The sequence below is a fragment of the Protopterus annectens genome, chromosome 13.part0, assembly GCF_019279795.1.
Source record: "Protopterus annectens isolate FY-2018-M chromosome 13.part0, PAN1.0, whole genome shotgun sequence".
In the NCBI taxonomy this organism is placed as follows: Eukaryota; Metazoa; Chordata; order Ceratodontiformes; family Protopteridae; genus Protopterus; species Protopterus annectens.
In genome coordinates, this window is record NC_056747.1 from 14,714,520 (window position 1) to 14,741,198 (window position 26,679).

General features: G+C 42.5%; 1 protein-coding gene across 1 annotated transcript in view; it reads left to right on the forward strand.

The window, feature by feature from the left end:
- UBXN6 (UBX domain protein 6) overlaps window positions 1-26,207 on the forward strand; it is a 1,665,022-nt gene extending 1,638,815 nt beyond the window's left edge. Inside the window, exon 11 of the mRNA XM_044090584.1 lies at window positions 20,855-26,207. Within this exon, the coding sequence (XP_043946519.1) occupies window positions 20,855-20,983 (129 nt within the window). The 3' untranslated portion in view covers window positions 20,984-26,207. The remainder of the gene's footprint in view (window positions 1-20,854) is intronic.
- Window positions 26,208-26,679: the final 472 nt, after the last annotated feature.

Consider the following 26,679-nt stretch of genomic DNA (forward strand, 5'->3'; position numbering starts at 1 on the left):
TAAGGCAGTAAGTAAACCACTGCATCTCGTCGCCCCTTCTTAACCTCCACCTAGATAAGACAGTAAGTAAACCACTGCATCTCGTCGGTCCTTCTTAACCTCCACCTAGACAAGGCAGTAACTAAACCACTGCAGCTCGTCGCCCATTCTTAACCTCCAGCTAGATAAGGCAGTAAGTAAACCACTGCATCTCGTCGCCCCTTCTTAACCTTCACCTAGACAAGGCAGTAACTAAAACACTGCATCCCGTCGCCCCTTCTTAACCTCCACCTAGATAAGGCAGTAACTAAACCACTGCAGCTCCGTCATCCCTTCTTAACCTCCACCTAGACAAGGCAGTAACTAAACCACTGCATCTCGTCACCCCTTCTTAACCTCCACCTAGACAAGGCAGTAACTAAACCACTGCAGCTCATCGCCCCTTCTTAACCTCCACATAGACAAGGCAGTAGACTATTTTAACTCCACGTTTCTGAACATATTTAACCAACTTGCCCCCCCCCCCCAAGAATAGTTTGAACAAAGTCCAACTCTGCCCCATGGCTCACCAAAGCTACCCAACTCCTACTAAAACAGAAAGATAAATCATGGGATACTTGGTGTGAAAACAAAACTAATACTAATAGGCAAAGATTTCTTGAATTAAGAATAAAACAACAAAAACAGTAAAGAACAGACAAAAACATTACTCTAATATGCAAAGAAAGCACAAAACTAACCCTCAAAAATTCTGGGCTGCCATAAATAATAATCTTCAACCGGGCAAAACAAGTACCTCAATCCCAAACATCGACATGTCTGTATATAACATTGTGACACAATTCAATGAATACTTAACCAATTCCATCTTAAAACTATCAAAAAATTCTCCACCCACAACCCTCGCACACTTACCAGACTCCACAACCGACCAAAACTATTTCTCCTTCTAACCAGTCCAAGCCAGTGCAATCCATAGATACCTGTCCAAATTGAAACCTACTACCCTGACTGCTGATAAACTCCCAGCAGAATATCTCCGTATCATAGCCAAAGCTATCCCATACCCTGTCTCTATACATAGGTCAGTCTCTGAGCAAAAAGTCCCAGTCCTCTGGAAAATCTCACATGTAGTACCTCTACACAAGGGTGGAAACTCAACTGAGTTATTGAACTACTGCCCGATTGCCATCCTATCCACCCTCTCAAAACTTCTGGAGAAATGCATACATTCTCAAATATTAAAATTCCTCCTCTCTAACTATCTCTTAGCCACAATTCAACATGTTTTTTGACCTGACCACAGCACCACCACTGCCCTTTTCAATTTTACCAGTCATGTTAATCAACAAAAAAATGTAGGCAGTCTAGTATCAGCTATCTTCTTGGACCTCCCAAAAGCATTTCATGCAGTTTCCCATAGCAAGCTACTGTCTGCCCTCTCAGAATTAAAACTAAATAACTCTGCACTTCTGTGGCTCAAAGACGATCTCTCTAACCGACAGCAGGCCGTCAAATGGCAGGACAATTTAACCTCTCTTCTTCTAGTCACCTTAGGTGTGCCTCAAAGTTCTCTACTCTGTCTTCCGCTATTCACATTATTCACAAAAAACCTCCACAGTGCCACCCCTCATGCAAGCTTAGTCCTGTACGCTGACAAGTCTATCCTGACTCATTACATCCGAGTGACGCCTCCAGGTGCTTCTGCAGTTAACCTCTACTGACGCCTCTAGGCGTCAAATATTGCTTGCTCGTATTTGCATCAGTAATTCCAAAACCACGCTATATACAAGGTTTTAAAAGATTTCATCTTAAAGCTTACACAATGGCAAACTCAACTGCATTAATATTTAACCTCAATCTGGTGCAAGTAAAGAGATATGAACTGTTGTTTTTATGATATTAATTTAAATAGATATAATTTTCACATTTTTCTAAATATTTCAACAACCAAGCAACACAGACAGAACTCTTTAGCCTCATATGAAATCTCTCAGCTAGATGAATAAAATGCTGTTGACAGTATGTGTGTAACTTAAGTGGTTGTTGAGATATTGTAAGTTGTTTCCAAAATATTACAAACATAATAGTTGCTGTGTTTATTGTGATTTATAAAATTCAGTTTAAGACCTAGAACCTAAAGAATACTACCACTATAAAAATAGATCTGAAGTAGTTTACTTCATTTGATCTTCAACCTGTGGGTATCAGATCCGAGCCAGCAACTTCACAAGCATATGCTCCAAGCTTCTCCCCCTACCGGTAATACACCACCACTACCTTCCAACCCTCAGATCTCATTTGCCGCAGTTTCCAACACATCGTGATTCTTGAGCTCCAGGTTGTGAGTAGGTTTTTTTGAAAAGTTTATTAGTGTTTTTGAATGTATGCTGGTAGCATAGGTTTCCTCCCTTCCTCCCCTTCACTGGTGCATCGAGTCTAGGTACTTTTGTCATAGTTTAGGTAGTTTGTAGTAGTTAGACTTTTCCCCTCCCCTCCTCAGCATCTGTGTGTTTGTGGTTTTGAGTGTGTGGTGAGTGGAGTCTCTCTCTCAAAATCGTTTTCCTGTTTAGTGAGTTATGGCTGATCTTCCTAAACAGGTCTTTAAAAGATGCACTGAGTGTGGCCACAAACTGTCATCTGCTGATGGCCACACTTTTTGTATGCTTTGGGTGCTGCCCATTTGCCTACGGAGTGCAATATTTGCACTGGTTTTAACCCACGCACCCTTAAGGATCGTAGGGTGAAACTAGTTATGAAGGGCCTGCTCCCTTCTACGGAGGCAGCCGCCTCCTCTTCTGCCTCAGTCACAGCTGCGGCTGTGATGCCTCTCCTTCTGCTCCTGTCCTTCCCTCTCCTCCCTCCCAGGCTAGGACTCATCCTCCTGCCTCTAAGCCTGTGGAAGGGTAGCGTAGAAAAGGCAGAGAAAAGGAGAGAGAGCATAGATCTGAAAAGAGAAAGAGGTCCCCGGACCTTTCGGCTCTGACCGAGCCTCCCACCAAAATTCAGTCTAGGCACCGTGACTCCCCTCAGCTCTGATCTCCTAGATTTTCTCCGGAGCCGGAGGAGCCCAGACCACCTTCTAGAGCCTTGGTTCTTCGACCCGCCAGGTTGGAGTCCGTGGCTTCGTCGGAGTCCACCCACAGTCTCTCCGAAGTTGACATGGATAAAATGACGCGGAGATTAATTTACACACAAATTCAGATGGGAATTTTGCTGTCCCTCTCTCCCTCTGGAGGGGGCTCACTTCCCTTCTTTACACCTATATCCCCTTCTCTGATCTGACCCCCGGTTTCAGAGTACATGGATCCGAGAGTTTCCCTAGTCAGTGGGTCAGTGCCCGATGGTACCTGTTTCCATGATGCCGGCAGCTGCTTGGTGCGTGTCAGATCCAACTAGTTTGGATCCGAGTGGCTCTCAGAACTGGAGCCTGGGTGTCGGATCTGAGAGGGTGGAACTTTTTCTTTCGGCTCCGACCTTGTTGGGTCACAGCCACCTCCTCGGAGCTCCATCTACTTCGGACCCAGCTCTGATTCCTGTGTCAGATCTGGGGAGAGTGGTTCCCTTAATGGTGTCCCAAGAATCTCGCTCTCCCTCTGCGTTCAACGTTGTGGAAAGGGTTCTCTCCAATGGATCAAGACAGCTGACTATATCTTCGGACTTCGCCCCGACTCCCTCTGCTTTGTGTGTGAATCCCATCATTTTACCACAGGGACAGCCCATGATCGAGGATACTCAGGTGGTTTCCCTTGTGGAACAACAAGTAGCTTGCAAGCTCCCTCCAGAAATCCCCACCGGAAAGGTTCCTCGCAAGCATACATAGAAGATGAGGCACTTGGACTCCTCCCCGGAGTCCCTCACTGAGGACACTGATTTGGATGATGGGGAAGGTTCCCCCAGATCACCTCCCGAGGATGTCTCCTTCGGAGACATCATGGAAATCTTGCACCAGTGGGGAGGTTGGTCTGACCCAAAACCTTCCTCTGATGAATTGGTGTTCCTGGAGGCTTTTGGTATGGGCCCGTCTACTTCCTGGGTGTCCCCTCCCGTAAATCCATTAGTGGACTTAGTCACCTCGTGGGCTTGGAAGGAACCGGACACTGTGGAACCAATCCCTAAATGCCTAGACAAAATATTGAGTCCCCCTGCATACTGGCTTGGATTAAAGGGTCCCCGGTAAACACTATGGTGGTAGCAGCCACCACCAAGAAGGAACTAGCTCAAGAGAGTTCCTCAGTCCACACTACTGACCGTGAGCCTAGGATGATGGATCACCTAGGGAAGTGGGTTTATGCGTCAGTGACCTTTTCCATCAGGGTACTGAACTATCTGGCCCATGTTACCTGACTTCAGCGCAACCTGGTTAAGGAACTGACTGAGTCACCCCCAAAGTCCATGTCGCAAGAGGACAGGGCTACGTTCTCTGTGAGGATGGCTACCTTGACAGTAGTTTCCAATACGTCTATGCAACTCCTCTCTCACGTGACCGAAGGAGCAGCTAGGGCGGCTGGGTCTGGCGTGTCTATGAGGCATAGTGCATGTCTCAGATTGTGTCAGTTCACAGAACCCTTCAAGACATCTTTTGCGAATGCCCCATATGAATGCTCTTCCCTCTTTGGTAAGACTGTCCATGACACCTTGGTCCAGAGTGAGAAAGACGGGAAGATACTGTTTGCCATGGGAATCCTCTTATTTAACCCTCAAAGATCCTTTTCCCGGAATCAGCGAGGGCAAAAGAAGATGTGGTTCCGGAAGTCTCAGTATTCTGGGGACACTCAGGGCCTTTCTTCCCCTAGAGGCAGAGGGGGACAGGGCAGACCCTGGCCCAGAAGCAGAGGGGTCCGAGGAATTTTGGGTCTCGAGAACTATTCTCGGACAGGCCTGCGCAGCAACCCTGAGGGGTTTGCCCGACTGCTGTGCTCTGGAGGCAGTTGGCGAGTCTCCTGTTGTTGCACCTGGTGGCATGGGAATCTGTGTCATCAGACCGTTGGGTGCTTCAGATAATTTCCAGAGGCTATTCAATCCCATTCGTGGTTCTCCCTACACCTTACAAACACCTCCCAGATGTACCACCCGTGCAAAGGGAGGCAGCAGTGCCAGAGGTTTCCAAGCTGCTAAAGAAACAAGCCATCGAACCTGTCCCCCCAGATTAGTCTGGATCGGGCATCTACTCCAGGTTCTTTTTGATGCCAAAAAAGACGGGGGACTTAAGGCCCATTCTGGACCTGTCTACTCTGAACTTGTCAGTTGCCAAAGAGAAGATGTTCATCGTGCATACAGCTGCAGTCATAACAGATGGGTTCTCCTGCCGTCAGGCGGGTCCTCGGTCGGCCGAATTCCAAAGTCTAGGTCCGGCGTCGGTTGTCGTCGCTTCTTCCCTGATGTCAGAGCGACAGGGGTATAAAGGAACCAGCCGACGCCATTTTCTTCAGTCTTTCTTGCCGCGCGGTGCCCGAAGCAGAAGCAGTTCGCAAGTGCCGGTCGGCCAGCTCCTGAGATTACGAAAATTTGGAAACCGAAGTCTTCTTAAAAGCTAAGTACCCGTTGGAAACTTTTCTTGCCTCAGACCGATGTCAGACAAAGTTAATAATTGTATTTCTTGTGGGAAGCAAATACCGCATAAGGATTTCCATTCCCTCTGTATACCTTGTTTAGGCCCAGACCACGACATCTCGGTCTGCCGCTTTTGTGCTACATTCAACAAACGCACTATTAAGCGTCGGGTGGAGTTCGCCCAGCATTATTTTGGGGAAGCATTTAATTATACTATGTCATCGGATACTCCGACTCCGGTTATGTCTAAAAAACGCAAAGACAAGGACCGACACCACGCCAAAGCCGACTCCACGTGGTCCGGTTCTCAGCGAGGTGCCTACGCAGCCCCTGACTACCGACGATACTTCTTTGGCAGTGTCTCCTGTGCCCGAGGTCGCAGGCTCCTCGGCCCACACCCCGATTACAGATACCGAAGCCACTCTTGGCGTTGAAACCCAGAATGTGGACAGGTCCACCTCCACTCAAGGTGTCTTCAGACCTTCCTCTTCTTTCTACATCAAGGCTTTCACAAAATCTAAAGCAACCATGCACTCTAAGAGACCAGCTACACAGGGCCCATCTCCAGGCCCCATGCCTAAGAAACAGATGCTTAAAATGGCTGAGGATTTAATTACTCTTATCAGAGGTTCTCAGCCCCCACCGGACAAAAGGCCCTGAGTGGAGGAAGATTCCCCCTCCTCTGATCAGGGCTCCATTATTTCAGAGCACTCTGATGATCATGAACATTCTTACTCCCCTTTTGAAGACTCTGATGTGGAGGAGTCCATCCCTTCTGTCTCCCCCCCAGAGGATTACTCATTTGGGGAAACTTTGCATACCTTAAGGGAACACTTCCACCGGGAAGGTCAAGATTATTCTGATTCCAAGAAAAGGCTCAGGGAATTTCTCTTGCTACCTCAGCACAGGCCTCTGGCTCTACCTCCTGTCTTGGACATCCTAGATTATGTTTACTCGGAGGCATGCCTTAACCCGGACTCTCTACCTCCAGCTCCAGTTAAGCCTGGCAGGTACTACAGGGTTCCTGACTCACACCAATTTCTATACAAAAGCCATGCTGCTGACCCAGAAACCATCTCACAGGGCCCCAAGGGAGTTAAGGCCTCCATTGCTAAAAATCCATTACCTTCCGAGAGAGACTCCAGATCCTTAGAAAGGTGGGGAAAAAAGGTATATACCTCGGCTACCTTATCCATGAGGGCCTTAAACTGTCAGTTTCATATGCTAAAATACCAACAGTTTTTGTTATCACAATTGAAAAGTAAAATGTCACAACCTCAACAACCAGACTTGAATGAGTTGCAGGATTTGATGCATAGTGCAGAACAAGTGGGTAAGCATACCTTACAATGCGGTTTTGATGCTCTAGAGGCCCCATGTAGAGCTGCTGTTACAGGATCAGTCATACGTAGGCATGCCTGGCTCAAGGAACAAGCCTTACCTGATCATATCAAAGCTAAATTACTAGACGCCCCTCTTCAAAAGGATGTACTATTTGGTGCTAATGCTGAGGAGGTGTTAAGGAAAATGGAGGAAAAGGCTAAATCAATGCAAACTGTGAAAGAATTTCTACAGGTACAACCACCACGTTTTAGTAGAAATTGGCCTTCCAAAAACTGGTCCTTTCCTGCTATGGACAGACCCCAAAGAGGCAGATACAGGCGCCCGAGGGGCAGAGGGACAATCCCAAGGATTGTTTAGAGGCAGACAATGGCAAGCTCCTGCACAAAGAGGTGGTGAGGATAACTCGCAATCTTTCAGAAAGCAAACCCAATGACTTTCCCCTTTGCATGCCAACCAAGTCTCAAATGACAGCCCCCTTAGGAGGAAAGCTGGCATTATTTTCAAAAAATTGGCATATTGTCACAAAGGACAAATGGAGTCTGGACATTATAAACAGGGGCTACAAATTCCATTTTCACACCCTTCCAAAAATTAGAGGCATGCCAAACCTGCCACACAATCAAAGGGCAGAGGCACAAAGGCAAATTACAGATCTCATAAACATGAAAGCTATTCAAGAGGTACCTACGCACGAACAAGGTCAAGGTTTTTATTCCAGGCTATTTCTGGTGCCAAGGAAGGGAAAAGATTGGAGACCTATTCTGGACCTATCCATCCTAAACACATTTCTACTCAATGATGCTCACCCTACAGCAACTTCTTCCCATGCTGGGCAAGGAGTCTTGGCTGGTAACATTGGACCTCAAGGAGGCATACCTGCATGTCCCAATCAGACAAGATTGTAGAAGATACCTCAGATTTCTTGCAGGTTCAATCCACTATCAATTCTCTGCATTGCCCTTTGGCTTATCTACTGCGCCCAGAGTATTCACAAAATGCCTGGCATCAGTAATTGCCTACTGCAGACTTCAAGGGATACAAATATACTCCTATTTGGACGACTGCCTGATCCAAGCGGACAGCAAGCACATTCTTCTGAAACATCTGGCTTATGTAATAATCTTGTTGAACTCTCTGGGATACACAGTCAACAAAAAGAAATCAAGGCTAATACCCTCTCGGAAGATAATTTTCCTGGGTGCCAATTTGGACACAAACACCCAGATGGCCTACCTCACGCCAGAGAAGCAGGGGCAATTAATTCAATATTTCAGAACATTAGCAAATTGCACCAGGCTGACTGCAAGGAAAATCCTGCAGGCTCTGGGATTCATGGCATCTTGCGTCTTGCTAATCCCATGTGCAAAGCTGCATATGAGGAAACTACAATGGTACCTGAAAAACATATGGTCTCAACACAGCCACAGTTTGGAAACAATGATACCACTAATTCCATGTCTGCAAAAGGAATTTCTGTGGTGGGCTCAAGCATGTCAAACAAACACAGGTCTCCCATTCAGCAAGCCTCAAGCAAATCAAGTCATCACAACAGACGCCTCGGACTACGCTTGGGGGGCGCACATGACAGATCGCTGCATTCAGGGCAAATGGTCCCAAAAAGAAAAGCACCTTCACATCAATCAAAAAGAAATGCTAGCAGTAATAAATGCTATTATAGCTTTCAAGGACCCTCTACAATCAGGTCAACTATTGATAAGAACAGACAACACCACAGTTATGTGGTACATAAACAAACAGGGAGGGACACATTCTTACCCACTATGCAGACTGGCCATGTCACTTTGGAACATGGCCGTGGACTTACAAATGGAAGTACAAGCACAGTACTTGCCAGGCAAGGAAAACATGCTGGCAGACAACCTAAGCAGGAATATGACAGATCCACACGAATGGAAATTGCATCCAAAAGTTTTTACAGAGATAATCCAAGAATGGGGAAGGCCAGACATAGATCTCTTTGCCTCCCACAAAAATCATCAATTGACAAAATTCTGCTCAAGGATCTCCCATCCAAAGGCCTGGAGAGTGGACGCTCTCTCTTTCAGTTGGACATCAATGACAGTTTATGCCTTCCCACCTCTTCCTCTGCTGCCCAAAGTTCTGTTGAAGACCAGAGCAGACAGACCAAAGATGATTCTCATTGCTCCGGACTGGCCAAGGCAACACTGGTATCCACTCCTGAGGAGTCTGACGCATTCACCACCATGGACCCTGCCTCTAATGCCTCTTCTTCTGACTCAGCACAGCTTCAAAACTCTTCACAGCCAGCTAAAAACACTCAATCTGGCCGCATGGAAGATTCCTTAGCATCACAACAGGCCCTACTCTCCAAGGAGGTGCAGGATGTCATTTTGGAGGCCAGAAGGCCGTCAACTAGAAAAGCTTACTCCGCAAAATGGAAACATTTTTGTGTCTGGAATGAGAAAAAGGGCCAGGATCCTGGAAAACTGAATTTACCTCAAATACTACAATATTTGGCTGAACTGCTAAGCAGTGGACTTTCTTTCTCCTCCATCAAAATCCATGCCTCAGCCATTTCTGCAGAATACAACACTGATCCACCTTTATTCTCTCACCCTCTTTTAAGACAGTTCCTCAGAGGGGCTAAGAATTTAAGACCTCCAAGGAAACAACCAATACCTGCTTGGGATCTTAATTTTATTCTGGAAAAACTAACCTTGCCTCCCTTTGAGCCAGCTGCCTCATCAGATTTGCAATATTTGTCCTGGAAAACAGCTTTCCTTCTGGCTATCACCTCAGCTCGTAGAGTTTCAGAACTACAGGCTCTCATGGCTGTACAGCCTTTTATCATCTTCCATCAGGACAGAGTTTCCTTACGAACCAACCCGTCCTTTATGCCTAAAGTGGTATCCAGGGTAGCTTTAAATCAGGCCATACATTTACCTACTTTTTATCCTAATCCTCAAAACAAAGGGGAGAGATTACTACATTCCTTGGACATCCACAGACAACTGCGTTATTATTTGGACAGAACAAAGCCTTTCAGAAAATCAGAACAGCTCTTTGTGGCCTATGCGGTAGGAGCTCAAGGAAAGCCAATTTCCAAACAGACAGTCTCAAAATGGATAGCCCACTGCATACGTTTTTGCTATTCCTTCCATGGCAAAACTGTACTTACAGGCATTATAACTCATTCCACCAGGACCACAGCCACCTCTGCAGCCTTCCTCAGAGGAATTCCTACCAAGGATATTTTGGAAGCAGCCACTTGGAGTTCTGTGCATACCTTCTCCAAGCACTACAACCTACCATTATACTCCAAATCTAGAGCAGGCTTTGCCACTGCAGTCTTGCAGGGCATTTTGGCTCCTCCAAGTTCCACCTAGTGCCTACCACCCCTTTCTTAGCTTTGGGATTCTACCCATCTGTTATGACTGCAGCTGTATGCATGATGAACATAGTACAGTTTTGTTGCAAAATGAACTAACAGTTTTGGATAATGTGATTAGATCTGATGTTAATTTTGAAAGGTACAAATTTGACTTTCAACGTATTTTTTCTAGCATTGATGGTTCTTTGAATAAAATCAAAGAGAACAAAATAAAAAAAACTGAACAGAGATGCCTTAGCTTATGATAAGGGCACTGTTTATCCTCTACCCAAAACTCATGCTGGCATTAATAATAGTGTGCCTAATGTTGATTGTAATGATGTTCATAATGATAATGTGGTTACTGAATGCTCCTTTGAACATGTGGATGAACAGTGTGATTTTGAAGTTAATAATCCCTCACCAGTTAGGAGAAGTGACAGGATAGCTAGTAGGGGCGTTAATAACTATAACAATAACAATCAAGGGAATGTGATCATCTCATAAGTTCTGATGATGCCTTAATGGATTTGGCTATTAATGGGAAGTTTAATGTGATCTTGAATTCTACAGGTGATTTCAGAATATATAATTATTCTGATTTCAACCCTTATTCGAAACTAATTGATGTTTTAGCTAAAGGGTTGACCTTTGTTCCTTCCTGTAATAGTGATGTAGCTAGGACACTGGCAGATTTAAAACTCTTCACTAGAAAATTAAATTTGAAAATCATGTTTAATAATATTTCAAGCTTAATTAGTGACTTTAGAGTGGCCAGTGTTTTTAATCCACCACTACATCCATCCATCATGTTATATGAAAGAATATGTGAGAATGACATTAGATGTTTACTGGAGGGGAAGCATAATTTGAGAGACAAAGGTAATAATTTATCAATAGTGGAACGAGAAGCATTGGATACCTTAAAATTTTCTAATGTCTGGATTAGTAAACCAGACAAAGGAGGGGGGCTAGTATTCTTTAACAAGGATGATTATATAACAAGAATTTTTGATATGCTTGATACTCCAGCTTATTTAGAAGTGTCACTGAATGAAATTAATGGGGCATACCAAAGATTTAATGGTTTTCTTAATGATTTGTTTATTGAAAACAGAGTTGACTTGGATTTGTACAATTATCTAAAAATGTCATATCCATTAATTCCGAAGCTTTTCGGTTTACCGAAAATTCATAAATCTTTAGCCTCGCCTCCTTGGAGACCAATTATTGATGGCAGACAATCCATAACATATGGTTGTGCCAAGTATATTGATTGTAAATTGAAAGAATTTCTAAAGAATAAAAGACAGATATGTAAAGACTCCTGGGCATTCCTTGAGGCTGTTAATTTGGTCCCCTTTGACTCTGAAGTGAACTTTCTGACAGTAGATGTCCGAGACCTTTATACCTGTATCCCACAGGATATTGGGTGTGAGTGGGTCAGGGACTTCCTTCTGGATGAAGGAATGCCAGGTAGTGATATTGATGTTCTGATTTATTTACTTGAACTTGTTCTAACTAATAACTACTTCATGTTTAATGGAAAATACTTTTTGCAGAAAACGGGAATAGCAATGGGCTCCCCATGTGGGGGCAGCTTTGCTAATACAGTCATGGCAGCGTGGGAAAAGAATATTCTATTCAAATTCCCTTTATTCAAAGAGAAAGTAGTCTGGTATACTCGTTACCTAGACGATATTTTCATCTTGTGGAAAGGAGATAAAAATTCAGCAGAATCTTTCATTCTTAGCTCTACTAACTTTCTTGAATTCACTTTTGAGTTTCAAGAAAATTCCATCAGCTATTTAGATGTTTTGTTATCTAAAAATTATGAATTGAATATATTTACATCTAGAATATTTCGGAAATCTACATATTCTAATTCATTTTTAGATTTTTCTAGCTGCCATCCCTTGCATCAAAAACGTGGAGTAGTGAAGGGACAGTTAGTCAGAGCATCGAGAATGTCTACTTTGGAAGTAGATTTTCTGGATGAATGTCGTATTCTTAGTGAAATGTTCCAAAGTAGAGGTTATCCACTCTCACTAATCAATGAACTAGTTAGGGAAGTCACATTCAAAAGAGAGCAAGGAGTCTTTTCATCCATTTTGAAATATATGGTAAATATATTAGATGATATATCTAATGGAGAATTAAATGAAGTTGAGATTAATAATATTCTTAGTGGGTCAACAGCAATGATTCATATGACCAATACTGATCATGACAAGGACCTTGTTGGAACTAATTTTATAACAACTTTTTCAAAGGATGCTCTCTCTATTAGAACTATTATTTCGAAAAATTGGTCATTTCTTTCTGATGATGCTTTGTTGAGAGAATGTTTAGGCTTATCCCCTAACATTGTTTACAAGAAAGGGAGAAACCTGAAAACTATCTTAGAGTTAAAACAAAAGGAGAATTATAAACCACATAATGGAATGGGAAAATGTGGAACTTGTAGAATGTGCAAATATATACTAGTGACGAAGCATTTTGAAGTCAATGGGAAAAGATTTTATCTTACTGATAAATTCAATTGCAATACAAAAGGGGTTGTTTATTTGGCTTTATGCCATAATTGCCCCTCATATTACATAGGAAAAACCGATAGGGCTATTAAGAATAAAATTTACGAACATGTCTATGCTATAGCTAAATGTAATCAAACTAATGCTCTTGCAAGACATGTTTCAGCTTTCCCTGATCATGAATTCCATTTTTTAGTTATAGAAAAAATCATGGATAATAAAAGAGGGGGGCCCATTTCCTTACTGTTGGAGGAGAAAGAATTATTTTGGCAGTTGAAATTGAATGCTTCGGTGTCTCCTGGCCTAAATGACACCGTTTGTATTATGAGTCTATTGAAGTTAAAATCTTTAATGCGTTAGGATTATATATATATATATTTTTTATCTACTTTGTATAGAATATTAGTATTTTAAAACTCAAATAGTTTAAATATTTTAAATTTGTATATTTAATGACAGGATGTGATGTCATTTCGAATATGTATTTAAAGAGTCATTCCCTCTATGTATTTGTCTGATGAAGTTTATTTAATTTATAAACGAAAGCGCTAACCATACTCTTTCTGTGGCCAGTGTGGTGTTTTCTATTTTGGAATACCTGTTTTTTGTTTTTATTTGTTTGGACATTAAGTACCTACCATAAATGTAGATGTTCGAGTGCTAATACAGCTGCAGTCCAGGTTTCCCTCCCTCCTTCCCCTGTTGGGACAGGCCTATAGGCTAACACACCCTCATACAACTTGATTGGGGTATTCATTTATGATGTATTTGCTTGCAACTACTGTATTTTGATTATATTGCACTGCATTATTACACAAATTTATGTATTGCCTTCCTTCTGGGGGCACCTGACATCTGGGGCAAGAAAAACTGAAGAAAATGGCGTTGGCTGGTTCCTTTATACCCCTGTCGCTCTGACGTCAGGGAAGAAGCGACGACAACCGACACTGGACATAGACTTTGAAATTCGGCTGACCGAGGACCCGCCTGACGGCAGGAGAACCCATCTGTTATGACTGCAGCTGTATTAGCACTCGAACATCTACATTTATGGTAGGTACAAAACTGTACTTTCCGGATGGTCACCTTACAGTCCATCCTGCTGTACCTGCAAGAGAGTGACTGGATGTGCTCGTTCGACCTCCAGGACGCCTACTATCACATAAAGATGCACAGGAGCTCCAGGAGGTTTCTCCACTTCCAGCTAGGAGCCAGTCATCATCAGTTTCGAGCCCTACCCTTTGGTCTGCCCCCAGGGTGTTTATCAAAGTGATGGCAGTAGTAGCGGCTTCAGGGGGATTCAGGTCTACCCTTACCTGGATGATTGGCTCCTTACTGCTCCCACCAAGCGTCTACTTTGTTGGACCAGAGACTATTTCCTACATCTTGCGCACTATCTAGGGATTGCAATCAACACAGCCAAATCTCTTCTGAACCATGTCCAGGTTATAGAATACATAGGAGCATGGATAGACATGTTACAGACAAAAGTTTTCCTGACCTAGGAGAGAATTTTAAATCTAAGAATACATGTCACTTTCATTTACTGATCCCCATCTTCCCTCGGCAGAGTTGGTTTTAAGGGCCCTAGGTTCTATGGCGGCGACGATAACACTTCTTCCATGCACTCACTTACATATGCGAGTACTACAGTGGACTCTAGTGCTGCAATAGTTTTGGTTGGATCTTCCGTTGTTGCACCCGATACTAATCAGCAGAGTCTGCAGGTTGTCCCTTCTATGGTGGATGCAGTCTCTGGAAATCTTGGAAGGACGACCTTTTGTTCCAGCCCCTGCCCAAGCCACAGTGACCACGGATGCCTCCCAGCTAGTGGGGGGGGGGGGGGGGTATTGTTCAGGAAGGACAGTCCAAGGCATGTGGTCCCAGATCAAGACCAATTTGCATATAAACATTCTGGAGATGAGGGCAGTCCTTTTAGCATTGCAGGCCCTTCATGCTTTTCTACCTCTGGGAACCATTGCAGTCCAGTCAGACAACATGTCAGTGGTCTGGTATATCAACAAACAGGAAGGGACCAGATCTTACCCCCTTTGTTGCAAAGCCATGAGAGTTTGGAATGGGTGATTTCCACCAGTCATTTTCTGGTAGCAATGCATATTCCGGGGCAGTCCAACATTCTGGTGGACAGACTAAGCCGGACTATTCTGATGCCTTACAAGTGGTCTCTGAATCCTTCAGTAGCGGAGCAGATCTTTCTAGGGTGAGGTCAGCCTTGCTGCAATCTCTTCGCATCTCCTTCCAATGTGAAGTGCAGCGAGTTCTTCGCTCTGAACCCCACCCACTAGGGGAGTCCCCCAGAGATGCTCTAGTCCATGTTTGGCCTCCTGGTCTTCTTTATGCTTATCCTCCTGTACCCCTTATTTTGTAGTTCCTACAGAAGGCTTGTTGACTGGGGAGCAACATGATCCTCATTGCCCCATTTTGGCCTCACCAGGTATGGTTTCCCTTTCTTTGGTCTCATCTTCTAGCTCCTCCTTGGATTTTGGATCTCATTCAGGATCTTATTTCACACCCCTTGAGGGTCCCTCATCCGAATCTGGACAGTCTGAGGCTCACAGCTTGGCTGCTCCAGTTCCCTTAATTGCTAGGACTCCCGGATTGTCTTTCTCGGTCAGGTCTATTCTGGTGGCACTTCATAAGTCGTCCAACAGAAAGATTTATCGCAGCAAATGGAAGCGTTTTTCCTTCTGGGCCTCTCAAAGGAGTTTAGATCCTTTCACTTCTCCCATTCCGGCTATCTTTGACTTTTTGGCAAATATTTTTCAGCAAGGGGCTAGCTTATCTACGGTCAAGGTTCAATTAGCTGCTATTTCTCATTTTCACATGGGTGAGAACTCTACTTCTTTGGCCTCTTCCATATTGTGCAAAGCCTTTCTCAAAGGTACCTTCCTCTTAACGTCCTCCGGTCAAAGATTCCATTCTCCAGTTGGACCTTACTATTGTACTTCAAGCGTTGGTTGCTCCTCCTTTTGAACTGGTAGCAACCACAGATCTTAAGTTTTTGTCTTGGAAGGCTGCCTTCCTAGTGGCCATCACCTCTGCTAGGAGGATTTCAAAACTTCAGGCATTGTCTGTCAGAGTCCCATACATGATTTTCCACAAGGACAGGGTTTCTCTTTGCACCAATCCTTCTTTTCTTCCAAAAGTAGCATTGGAGGTTAATATCAATCAAACTATCAATTTACCTGTTTTCTTTCCAAATTTTACAAACAAAATTGAATACAAGTTGCATTTGTTGGATGTTCATAGACAGTTACGATTCTATTTGCACAGGACCAGAACTTTTCGAAAATCTGACCAGCTGTCTGTGTCCTTTTCTAAACCTTTTTTGGGTAAACCTATTTCCAAGGTGACCATTGCCAGGTGGATCTCACTATGTAGCCTTCAGATCTACAAGATAAAGGTTTGTCTCCCTCAGGTCAGGTTAGAGCTCACTCAACAAGGTCCATGGCTACTTCCGCGGCCTTTTGGTCGACAGTATCTTTAGACAACATTTATTCTGCAGCTACTTGGTCCTCATCTCTTAACTTTATTTCTCACTATAAATTGGATTTGATTTCTCAAAGGAGAGCATCCTTTGGTTCCACAGTGCACCAGAATATCCTTCTGTGAGGGCCACCCAGGTGTTCAGTAGCTGGGGACTCTGTCCCACAGGTTGAAGATCAAATGAAGTAAAGTATTTCAGATAAAGAAGTTATGTACTCACTATAACGTTCCATATGAGTAGTTCTACTTAATTTGTCTTCAGCCATCCCTCCCACCTTCCCCCTGGTCTTACCATATGGACAACGTTCATAGCTGTTTTTTTGTGCGTGTAAGGTGTTTTGGGATTGGGTTATTCAGTGTAGGGTGCAGAAAACTCGATCTGATGGTTGGAAGGTAGTGGAGGTGTATTATGAGTAGGGGGAGGAGCTTGGAGCAGATGCTTGTGAAGTTGCTAGCTCGGATCCGATAGCCACAGGTTGAAGACAAATGAAGTAGAACTACTCAGATGGAACGTTATGGTGAGTACATAACTTTTTTTGTGCTGAAGGGTTTGCCATTTATACTTCTTTTCTAACCCCTATGGTTCCAGAGGTATGAACATTTGTTTGAAATGTGAGGACATAATTTGATTCTGTCAAAAGGCTTAGGCTCCGCCCATTGGAAGTTACAATGCAAACTTTCTGAGCTCCATTGGAATAAATGAGCTAATCTGCTCTGCCCCTCTCTCCAACTTCTACAGAAAATAACCCAAGAATCCTTTGCTGCAGTTGAAACCTGGTTAACTGACTCCCAATTAATACTCAACCCCCCCCCCAAAAAAAAAACAGCTTATGTTCTTCCATCCCACCAAAGATATAGACCCCATTCCCCTTTCACTATCTTCCCCTCTGACAACACCCATATCACACCAGTTGTACACACCAAGCTACTAGGTGTTGTCATCAACCAAATATGAAATTTGAGAAACGCATAGCTCAAACCATAATTAATGTGCACGAAAACCTAGGTACATTCTATAGATGTAAAAACTACCTAACCTCCAGTAGTAAAACTACCATAGCAAGAACTCACTTACTCTTCACATTACTGTATGCTTCACCCATCCTAGTTAACCTAAACAAAAGTGAAATAAGCAAACTGTCCACGAGTTATAACAAGACAGCTAAATTCGCTACTAACTCTTCCTACAGATCTCACCATTGTCTAGCCCTCTGCAAAATATCCTGGATGGAGCTACCTCACTCACTTACCCTGAATCACCTCACCTTAGCTCACCAAATTCTTTATTACCCCAACAAAACCCCAGCCCTGTATGGCCTAATCTATCAGTACACTAACAGTTGTCAGCTAAGGACTACCAATAAAGGTCTGGTTGAAGTTTCCAAAAGTAGATATAGCTCAGGGGAGTCCCTCTACTCCTGTACTATCACAAAAACATGGAACTCCCTCCCATCCGAAATTAGGACCAACACAAATAATCACAGTTTCAAAAAACAGTTAAAATCCTGTCTCAAATGTCTTGGATATGTAAATGCTCTGACCTGGGATAACTTCTATAAGACCACTCTTCTCACATTATCTGACCCAGGATAACTCCTATAAGACAACTGAAGGCAAATTATCCCCCATATATCTATTATAAGGGCCTCCATAACTTCAATACCCATATAATTCTTTGTAATACAAACTTTACCAGTGTTTTCAGAGTTATGCATTGAGTCTCTCAATTTAGTGCTGTCTTAACTAACATTCCAGAAATATTTGGGAATCTGCAACAAAATTATTAAGTTACTTTCTAAACTGTTATAACACTTTCTTCCCCGTCTGAGTTTTGTAGTTTGTACTTTATTATAAAACCAAAGCGAACTTCAGTAGTTGCATAAACAAACAATAAATTGTGCGAACTTCAGTATTTGCATTAATGAACAAACAAATAAAATTTAAGTGCTTTCGTTTAAGTAAGCTTAAACTTCATCAGACACTACTTTAAAAAACATCACTTCCTTTTATAACTTCCTGTAAATTCAAAAAAGCCCGCCATACGGCTCTTCAAATTCGCGCATGTCTGATAGTAATAAATAAGGAAATAGAAACTAATAACTATCTATACATTGAATTTTGTGCATACTCAAAAAATATACTTAAATTATGAATCAATAACTAGATTATAAGTGGATTAACCCTGTGGAAAATATATTATTTTATTATATAAAATGAATGTATAAATAAATATAATTAGAATAAATAAATTAGATTATATTCATGCTTGCCACCAATAATAATTTAAATATAGATATTTTAAAATATTTATTTAAAAATATTTCATAAATATGTATGATATAATAATCACAATTAAATTAAAAAAAAAAAATATATATATATATATATATATATATATATATATATATATATATAAATAATAAATTATTTTATCTTAATCTTTAATTTTCTTTCTATTTAATGCCTTAAGTTTTAGAATTGGGGCTATTGAACTACGTTCATTAATTCCTGGCCACATATCAGCCTGTACTTTGATTTGCCATTTAATTCCTTTTGTTCTAGCAATAACCCCCAGGGACATTTATCATCTAGTTCTGTATGATCAATTACTGTAAAATAAAACTGATGATCTATAAATTCATTAATGTGTTTTGCTAAGGCATTATTTGTTTTATTTTTCTTTATGGAATATTCATGTTCATAAATTCTCTGTGATAACATTCTCTCTGTTTTTCCTATATAAAATATAGGGCAAGAGTTACGCATCGCTAAATGTACTACTGCCTTAGATTTACAGTTATATCTACTTTTCAAATACTATTTTTTGTTTCTTAGATGAAAAGCATGTCCTTCTTTAATTTTGAAACACCAGTTGCAGGCTCCACATTTATACATCCCCTTTACTATATTTCTATTTTTCGTTATTATATAAGATTCTTTTTTTAGTATGTCTTTAAGACTTCTACCTTTTCTGTAGACTATTTTTGGTATATCACCTAAATATTTTTACACTGTGGATCATCCATAAGCATTTCCCAATTATTAATAAATATTTCTCTTAATAAATAATGTTCTTGAGAATAAGTAATAATTAAAGCTTTTGCAAAATTGCCAAACTATCCATCTCTCTGTGTTCCTCCTTGAACCCAGAAATGAGAAGGAAAAGACACTTCATGTGTTGGATGTCCTCGGACAACTCAGGTACTGTACTGACAAGCAAACATTTTCAGAACTTCATATCAGCAGTTAATTACCATTGTGAAGATAAGAAGAAGGGACAACCTTTGTTAAAGCAGACTATTTCCAAATGGTTGTCTTGGACTATTTACCTTTTGTTATTCCCACCACAACAAAACTATTCTAGGCAGGTTCAAGGCACACTCTGCAAGGGCCGTAGCTACATGTAATGCTTGTTGGAAAGGCATGAACTCCAGAAGTAATCTAGAAGCAGCAACTTGGTCTTATGTACATACTATTACAAAGCACTACAAGCTAAATTCCTTCTCCAGGTCTAAGTCAGGCTTCGCTAGGACTATTCTCCAAGGGCTCCTGAACCCTTCTTCTTCCACCTCCCAGTTCTAAACTGGGGTAATGTACACATATAGCTTTGACTGCTGCAGCAGTAATCAGTGTGAAGAACATAGTACAGTTTTGTAAGTAAAACTACCGTAAAATCAGATGTTTGAATACTCTCCATTTCAGTAACTGTGCCCTCTCTGCACTCCCCCTTGTTTTTTAGGGTGTTGTTTATCCCAGGGTGTGAACGTTTGATTGATGTTGTTCCTGGTCATGTCCTCTCAAGGCTTGATGCCCAAACCTGTCTTAGTCAGTTCATCTCTTGAGCTGACTGATGGTTTGGGCACATGAAAGGTGCCTTGAAGCTATGGAAGCTGGCCAGCAGTTATATCGTATGCAGGATATAACCCATATAGCTTAGGCTACTGCTGCAATGATCAATCGAACATCTACTGTTTGGTAAGTTTACTTACTCAACTGTACTTTCTTTTGCATTTAATCAGCTTAATTGTAGTACTGAATGTCTCAGATTCGGTACTGAGGTGAAGTTAAAAGCACCATAGCTGCTTTTGAAACTCCACGTAGCACAAGAGTCTTGGTGCAGCCATACTGCCCTCTCATCTAACCATATCTGCCTTTGAACCTCCACGTAGCACAAGAGGCTTCGTGAAAACATACTGCTCTCTCATCTAGCCATATCTGGCTTTGAAGCTTCACATAGCACAAGAGTCTTGGTGCAGACATACCGCCCTCTCGTCTAACATTGTAGGCATGGAGCTGGGCAGAGCAAAATCAGTACATTTTCCATAATAATGAAAGTCTTTTTGTGGTCCATAATATGTAGCCTGGTTAAGTGACTCGTTTAGAGTCCCACAAAATGCAAATGCATACTGCTGGAGTTAGACACTGGTGAACTGGCTGTAACCTTTATATAGCTTCTCAGTCTGTGCTTCTGAGCTTTTCTGACATACTCGCTCAGTGTTTAATGTTTGCAGATTATCACAATAATCTTTCTGTGGTGTGGTGTGCCATGCTGAAAGCTTTACTAATGTTGTTTTCTTTGCTTTAGGTGCCTGCTGCCCTGCTGACTTTTGTGTGGGATGCTGCCATACAAGCAGATATTGAAGCAGCTGGAGCCCAAGGACAGGGGAGTGCACTAAAGGATGAACTTCTCTCTAATGTTCAGCTGCTCAATTAAAATGAAGTGTAATGCAGTCGGCCACATTAAGGCCAACTGGTTCCATTGACTCAGTGGTGCACTATGAACTTTTCAGCTCAACGAGCTGTAAACATCCTTGGAGAGAACATTTTTCAAGCAGTTAATTTCAAAAAACAAGTTTAGCTGTTGTCGTCTTGCATTACGGCTATCACAGACTCATCCCAAGTTTTCTGCAAGATAATATTTTGCCTCCCTGTTCTCTCTCCAGCACTGTATGGTCGCTGACACTTGAAGACTAATGGATGTCTACTGGTTCCTGAAAATGTTTCAACAGTAATTTTTAAACTAAGCCTCAAAGCAATGCTAGTATGTCACAAATTATAAGTGCAATCGGAGACCATAAAAATGTGGAATTATTTGGAGGAAACCAAGCTTTGCACCGATACTGATTTCAACAGGTCAATGTTTAGTCCTAGTTTTATGTTTCATTTTGAATGTAGAAAAGTGCAGTGACATTTTTGCAAATACATTTCTTCTGTCTCAGTAGCCTTACCAGCTGCCAGCATAGAATCAGCAGCAAATTGCCATCCAGTCCATAGCTTTCTAATGATTCTGTGCGTGTCATCACTACATAATTTATTTTAAATATATTTATAGAAATATGGACATTTTGGCTTGTGTTTTTAACAATATTTGCAAACAGTGCTTGGCATTTCTTAGTTGACAGCAGGTTGATGCTAGTGCCACTGCCATCCTTATTGTGGATTTTAGATGACATCATGCATTAACCTGTACCACACATTATTTTCACAGTATTCATTCAGGTATGCAATGTTCCTAATTGTAACTACTTTAATACAGATAAGTTTAGCAGGATTAAACCAGCTGCAGTGGTTTAGAAGGATAAAGCCTTAGGTGACCTGAATTTAGTTAAGAGTCCCGGGCACCTAACAGAGCTGGCAGCTGGAGGCTGATGTGCTTATCCTCGGGGGGTGGGGGGAAGAAAGCTTACTGCACACTCCTGCATTCCCTTGGAGGATAAGTGGAGATGCAGATGCATGACCTAGATGTGGGTGTTGGGTTTAACACACCACAGTCGGGGGTGGGGGTGGGGGTCAAAGGTGACTGCATCATGTTGCATTCCTTTAGAGGATTAGTGCAGATGCATGACCTAGATGTGGGTGTTGGGTTTATCGCACCACATTCGGGGGGGGGGCAAAGCTGAGTGCACATTACTGCATTCCCCTGGAGGATTAGTGGAGATGCAGATGCATGACCTAGATGTGGGTGTGTGGGTGTTGGGTTTATCACACCACATTCAGGGGGGGGGGGGACAAAGCTGAGTGCACATTGCTGCATTCCACTGGAGGATTAGTGGAGATGCAGATGCGTGACCTAGATGTGGGTGTTGGGTTTATCACACCACATTCGGGGGGGGGGGGGGACAAAGCTGAGTGCACACTGCTGCATTCCCTTTGAAGGATTAATGCAGTTGCATGACCTAGATGTGGGTGTTAGGTTTACCACACCACAATCGGGGGGGGGGGGACAAAGCTGAGTGCACACTGCTGCATTCCCTTGGAGGATTAGTGCAGATGTATGACCTAGATGTGGGTGTTGGGTTTATCACACCGCATTCTGGGGAGGGGGGCAAAGCTGAGTGCACACTGCTGAATTCCCTTGGAGGATTAGTGCAGATGCATGACCTAGATGTGGGTGTTGGGTTTATCATACCACATTCGGGGGGGGACAAAGCTGAGTGCACACTGTTGCATTCACTTGCAGGATTAGTGCAGATGCATGACCTAGATGTGGGTGTTGAGTTTATCACACCACAATGGGGGGGGGGACAAAGGTGACTGCCTCATGTTGCATTCCCTTGGAGGATTAGTGCAGATGCATGACCTAGATGTGGGTGTTAGATTTACCACACCACAATCGGGGGGGGGGGGGACAAAGCTGAGTGCACACTGCTGCATTCCCTTGGAGGATTAGTGCAGATGCATGACCTAGATGTGGGTGTTGGGTTTATCACACCGCATTCTGGGGAGGGGGGCAAAGCTGAGTGCACACTGCTGAATTCCCCTGGAGGATTAGTGCAGATGCATGACCTAGATGTGGGTGTTGGGTTTATCATACCACATTCGGGGGGGACAAAGCTGAGTGCACACTGTTGCATTCACTTGCAGGATTAGTGCAGATGCATGACCTAGATGTGGGTGTTGAGTTTATCACACCACAATGGGGGGGGGGACAAAGGTGACTGCCTCATGTTGCATTCCCTTGGAGGATTAGTGCAGATGCATGACCTAGATGTGGGTGTTGGGTTTATCACCCCACATTCAGGAGGGGGGGGAAGCTGAGTGCACACTGCTGCATTCCTTTGGAGGATTAGTGCAGATGCATGACCTAGATGTGGGTGTTGGGTTTATCACACCACATTCGGGGGGGGGGAACAAAGCTGAGTGCACACTGATGCATTCCCTTGGAGGATTAGTGCAGATGCATGACCTAGATGTGGGTGTTGGGTTTACCAGACCACAATTGGGGGGGGGGACAAAGGTGACTGCACCGTGTTGCATTCCCTTGGAGGATTAGTGCAGATGCATGACCTAGTTGTGTGGATTGGGTTTATCGTACCATATTCGGGGGGGGGGGGGGACAAAGCTGAGTGCACACTGCTGCATTCCCTTGAAGGATTGATGCAGATGCATGACCTAGATGTGGGTGTTGGGTTTATCGCACCACATTCGGGAGGGGGAGGAGAAAGCTGAGTGCACACTGCTGCATTCCCTTGGAGGATTAGTGCAGATGCATGACCTAGATGTGGGTGTTGGGTTTATCACACCACATTCGGGGGGGGGGGGGGGACAAAGCTGAGTGCAAACTGTTGCATTCCCTTGGAGGATTAGTGCAGATGCATGACCTAGATGTGGGTGTTGGATTTATCACACCACAATCGGGGGGGGGGGGCAAAGCTGAGTGCACACTGCTGCATTCCCTTGGAGGATTAGTGCAGATGCGTGACCTAGATGTGGGTGTTGGGTTTATAACGCCACAATCGGGGGGTGGGGACAAAGCTGAGTGTACAGTGCTGCATTCCCTTGGAGGATTGATGCAGATGCATGACCTAGATGTGGGTGTTGTGTTTATCACACCACATTCGGGGGGGACAAAAGTGAATGCACACTGCTGCATTCCTTTGGAGGATTAGTGCAGATGCATGACCTAGATGTGGGTGTTAGGTTTATCACACCACAAACTACTGATGGCCTTTAATGTGGGTGTGCAGAATTGTGCACTTGCATGGGAAAGTTATTGCGAGTCTGCAGATCGTACATTCCCTACCGGCCAGGGCTTGGTTTTGGCTAGTGCAAATATCCTGACTGTCAAGATGCTTACAAGGTACAAAGCACCCTCGTAGGTACCTTAGTGATGTCCCCCCTCCATGTTGTTTTCAGTATGTTCCCTGGCGATATTCACAGGTAAGGGAACAAGTCAGCCATGTCCATGTGGGATGAGGCTTAATGGTGGACATGCACTGGGGTGTGGGGGACTCGCATAGAAAATTATTTTTTTTCAGGATTGGCTGGAGGTTTTCACAAAAGATAAAAAATAAGCAGATGTTAAGATTAATGGCAATTAGTGCAACAAATCAGGAATCAGAGTTGGGGTGCCCTCAAAGTATGTGGTTACAGCATGGAAAGTCATATGGTGATAGATGATGCACCACTGTTGAAAATGTATGATGGGGCAGGCTTTTAACATGTGTTTCAATTTTTTCCTCTAGAAGCCACATAGAAAAGCATAGTGCATTTACATGTTTTACTCATGGGAACACAAACCTTTGAGTTGAGATGTACATGTAAAATGTAGTGTTTTTTTTTTAAAAAGACACAAAACTCCTGGTCATACCTCTGAAACTCTTAGATCAAGAAGTCTGGAAAAAACAGTAACCATGGAAAACACACCACAAACTGCAAGAAAAATATAGAAAACAACTGTCCACACCAATGTCACAAAAAACACAATTTTATTGAGCGCTTTCATCAGACTAAATGTCAGACTTCATCAGAATGATGGGGGACCTACTAGATAAAGTGATGAAGTCTGACATTTACTCTGATGAAAGCGCTCAATAAAGTCATGGTTTATGTGACATCAGTGTAAAAGCCAAAAATAATGGGGGAACAAAGGGTCACAAATAGGGACATGTTTAAGTATTGCTCTTATAAACTTAAAAAGGTGCTACAATGTGTTAACATGCATTTTCTAAAGGATTTGAAGAAACTGAAATCTCTGTCACTGTTTAATGAATTCAGTCCTCAGTGATTTGCCAGAACACCATAACTTTTATGACAAACTGACCAAATGTATGAGGCAAAATCTGGGCAGTTGAGAGGTATGTTCCCGATGATTGTGATAATCACAGTGGTGTTACTCCGTAATAGCTTTATGCTTGTTAACTCACAATAAATAAATAAATGCCATTGTTTGACTGGAAGCCATTGCATTTTCACTCATTTTACTGAGGAAGTTGATGTAATACAGTGGAAAGTGCTATTTGTCAAGCTTAAAACAGTTATTGTATAAATATCTTTCTTTGTTTTATTTTTTGTACTTTGTATAATCAATATTAATTATTTTCTGCCACCTCTTTTATTTGAAAACTGATTACATTGGCTGTTTTAGTAGGTATACTGATGAAGTTGCATTGGAAACCAAATGACTGAGAACATTTGATTGAAATCTCTTTGCTGACACAAGGCTGCTGTTTGAATCCTAAATCTAGGCACATCAGAAATTGAATATACTTACTAGAAGTATATAAAGTATACAGATTGCACTAAGCCAGGCCATCTTTGGCAACTTTTATGACTTTACAAATTTGTCTTTTCAAGTTTTAGAGTACAAAGGAAGACCTGAATAATTCTCCCCTTACTGTATAATGAGCAAATTAATGGTTTAGTTGTCTGTATACAATTTAACTGGTTTAAGTACCCATGTTGTTGAAATTGTTAAGGAGTTGTTAGTATACTGCCATATACTACGCTGTTTCTTTAAATTGTTTAGTGGTACAGTTGTTGTCAAGGCCTGGCTGATTTGACTTACAGTGTTAAAGGAACATAGCTATAAGTCTGACAATTTGGTGCATTGTTCCGTGAGTTGTGATATATGGTTCACAGAAGAAACTGTGGACAATGTTACATAAGAATGGTTTCTCTATGCATCTTCTGCAAGCTTAATAAATATAATATATTCTGTTTGTGGTCACAAATGTTTGGTTATGTTGTAAAGGGGAGGGAATTTTACTAAAATTACCAACAAAACTTTTTATAGCTCCTTTTTTATCACAGTTCAGAGTTGACTTTAAAGTGTTTGAATATTGTTAAACAGGATTATGCAAGCAAAGAATACATTTTTAAAATATACAAAGATGGGGCTGATTTGTAAAGTAAGTATATAGAGCTTTGAGTAATGCCAAAATGTGGGGTCCTGCTGAGCATAGTGGAATATCCAAGAAACCCCCGTCTCATTCAGAGATGTCAGAGGGTTACATGAGTGATGCTGCACATATTTAAAGTACTTGCTCCCAGCTTAAAAAAATATAAGCTAACAGAAAAGCTAGAAGCATTTTATCCAGTGTCATGTAGACTTCACAGAGAAGATGTGTGCCTTGCATTCCATGTAGTTAGGGACCCAGTAGCCGTTGAGCCACTGCACCTGCACAAGTT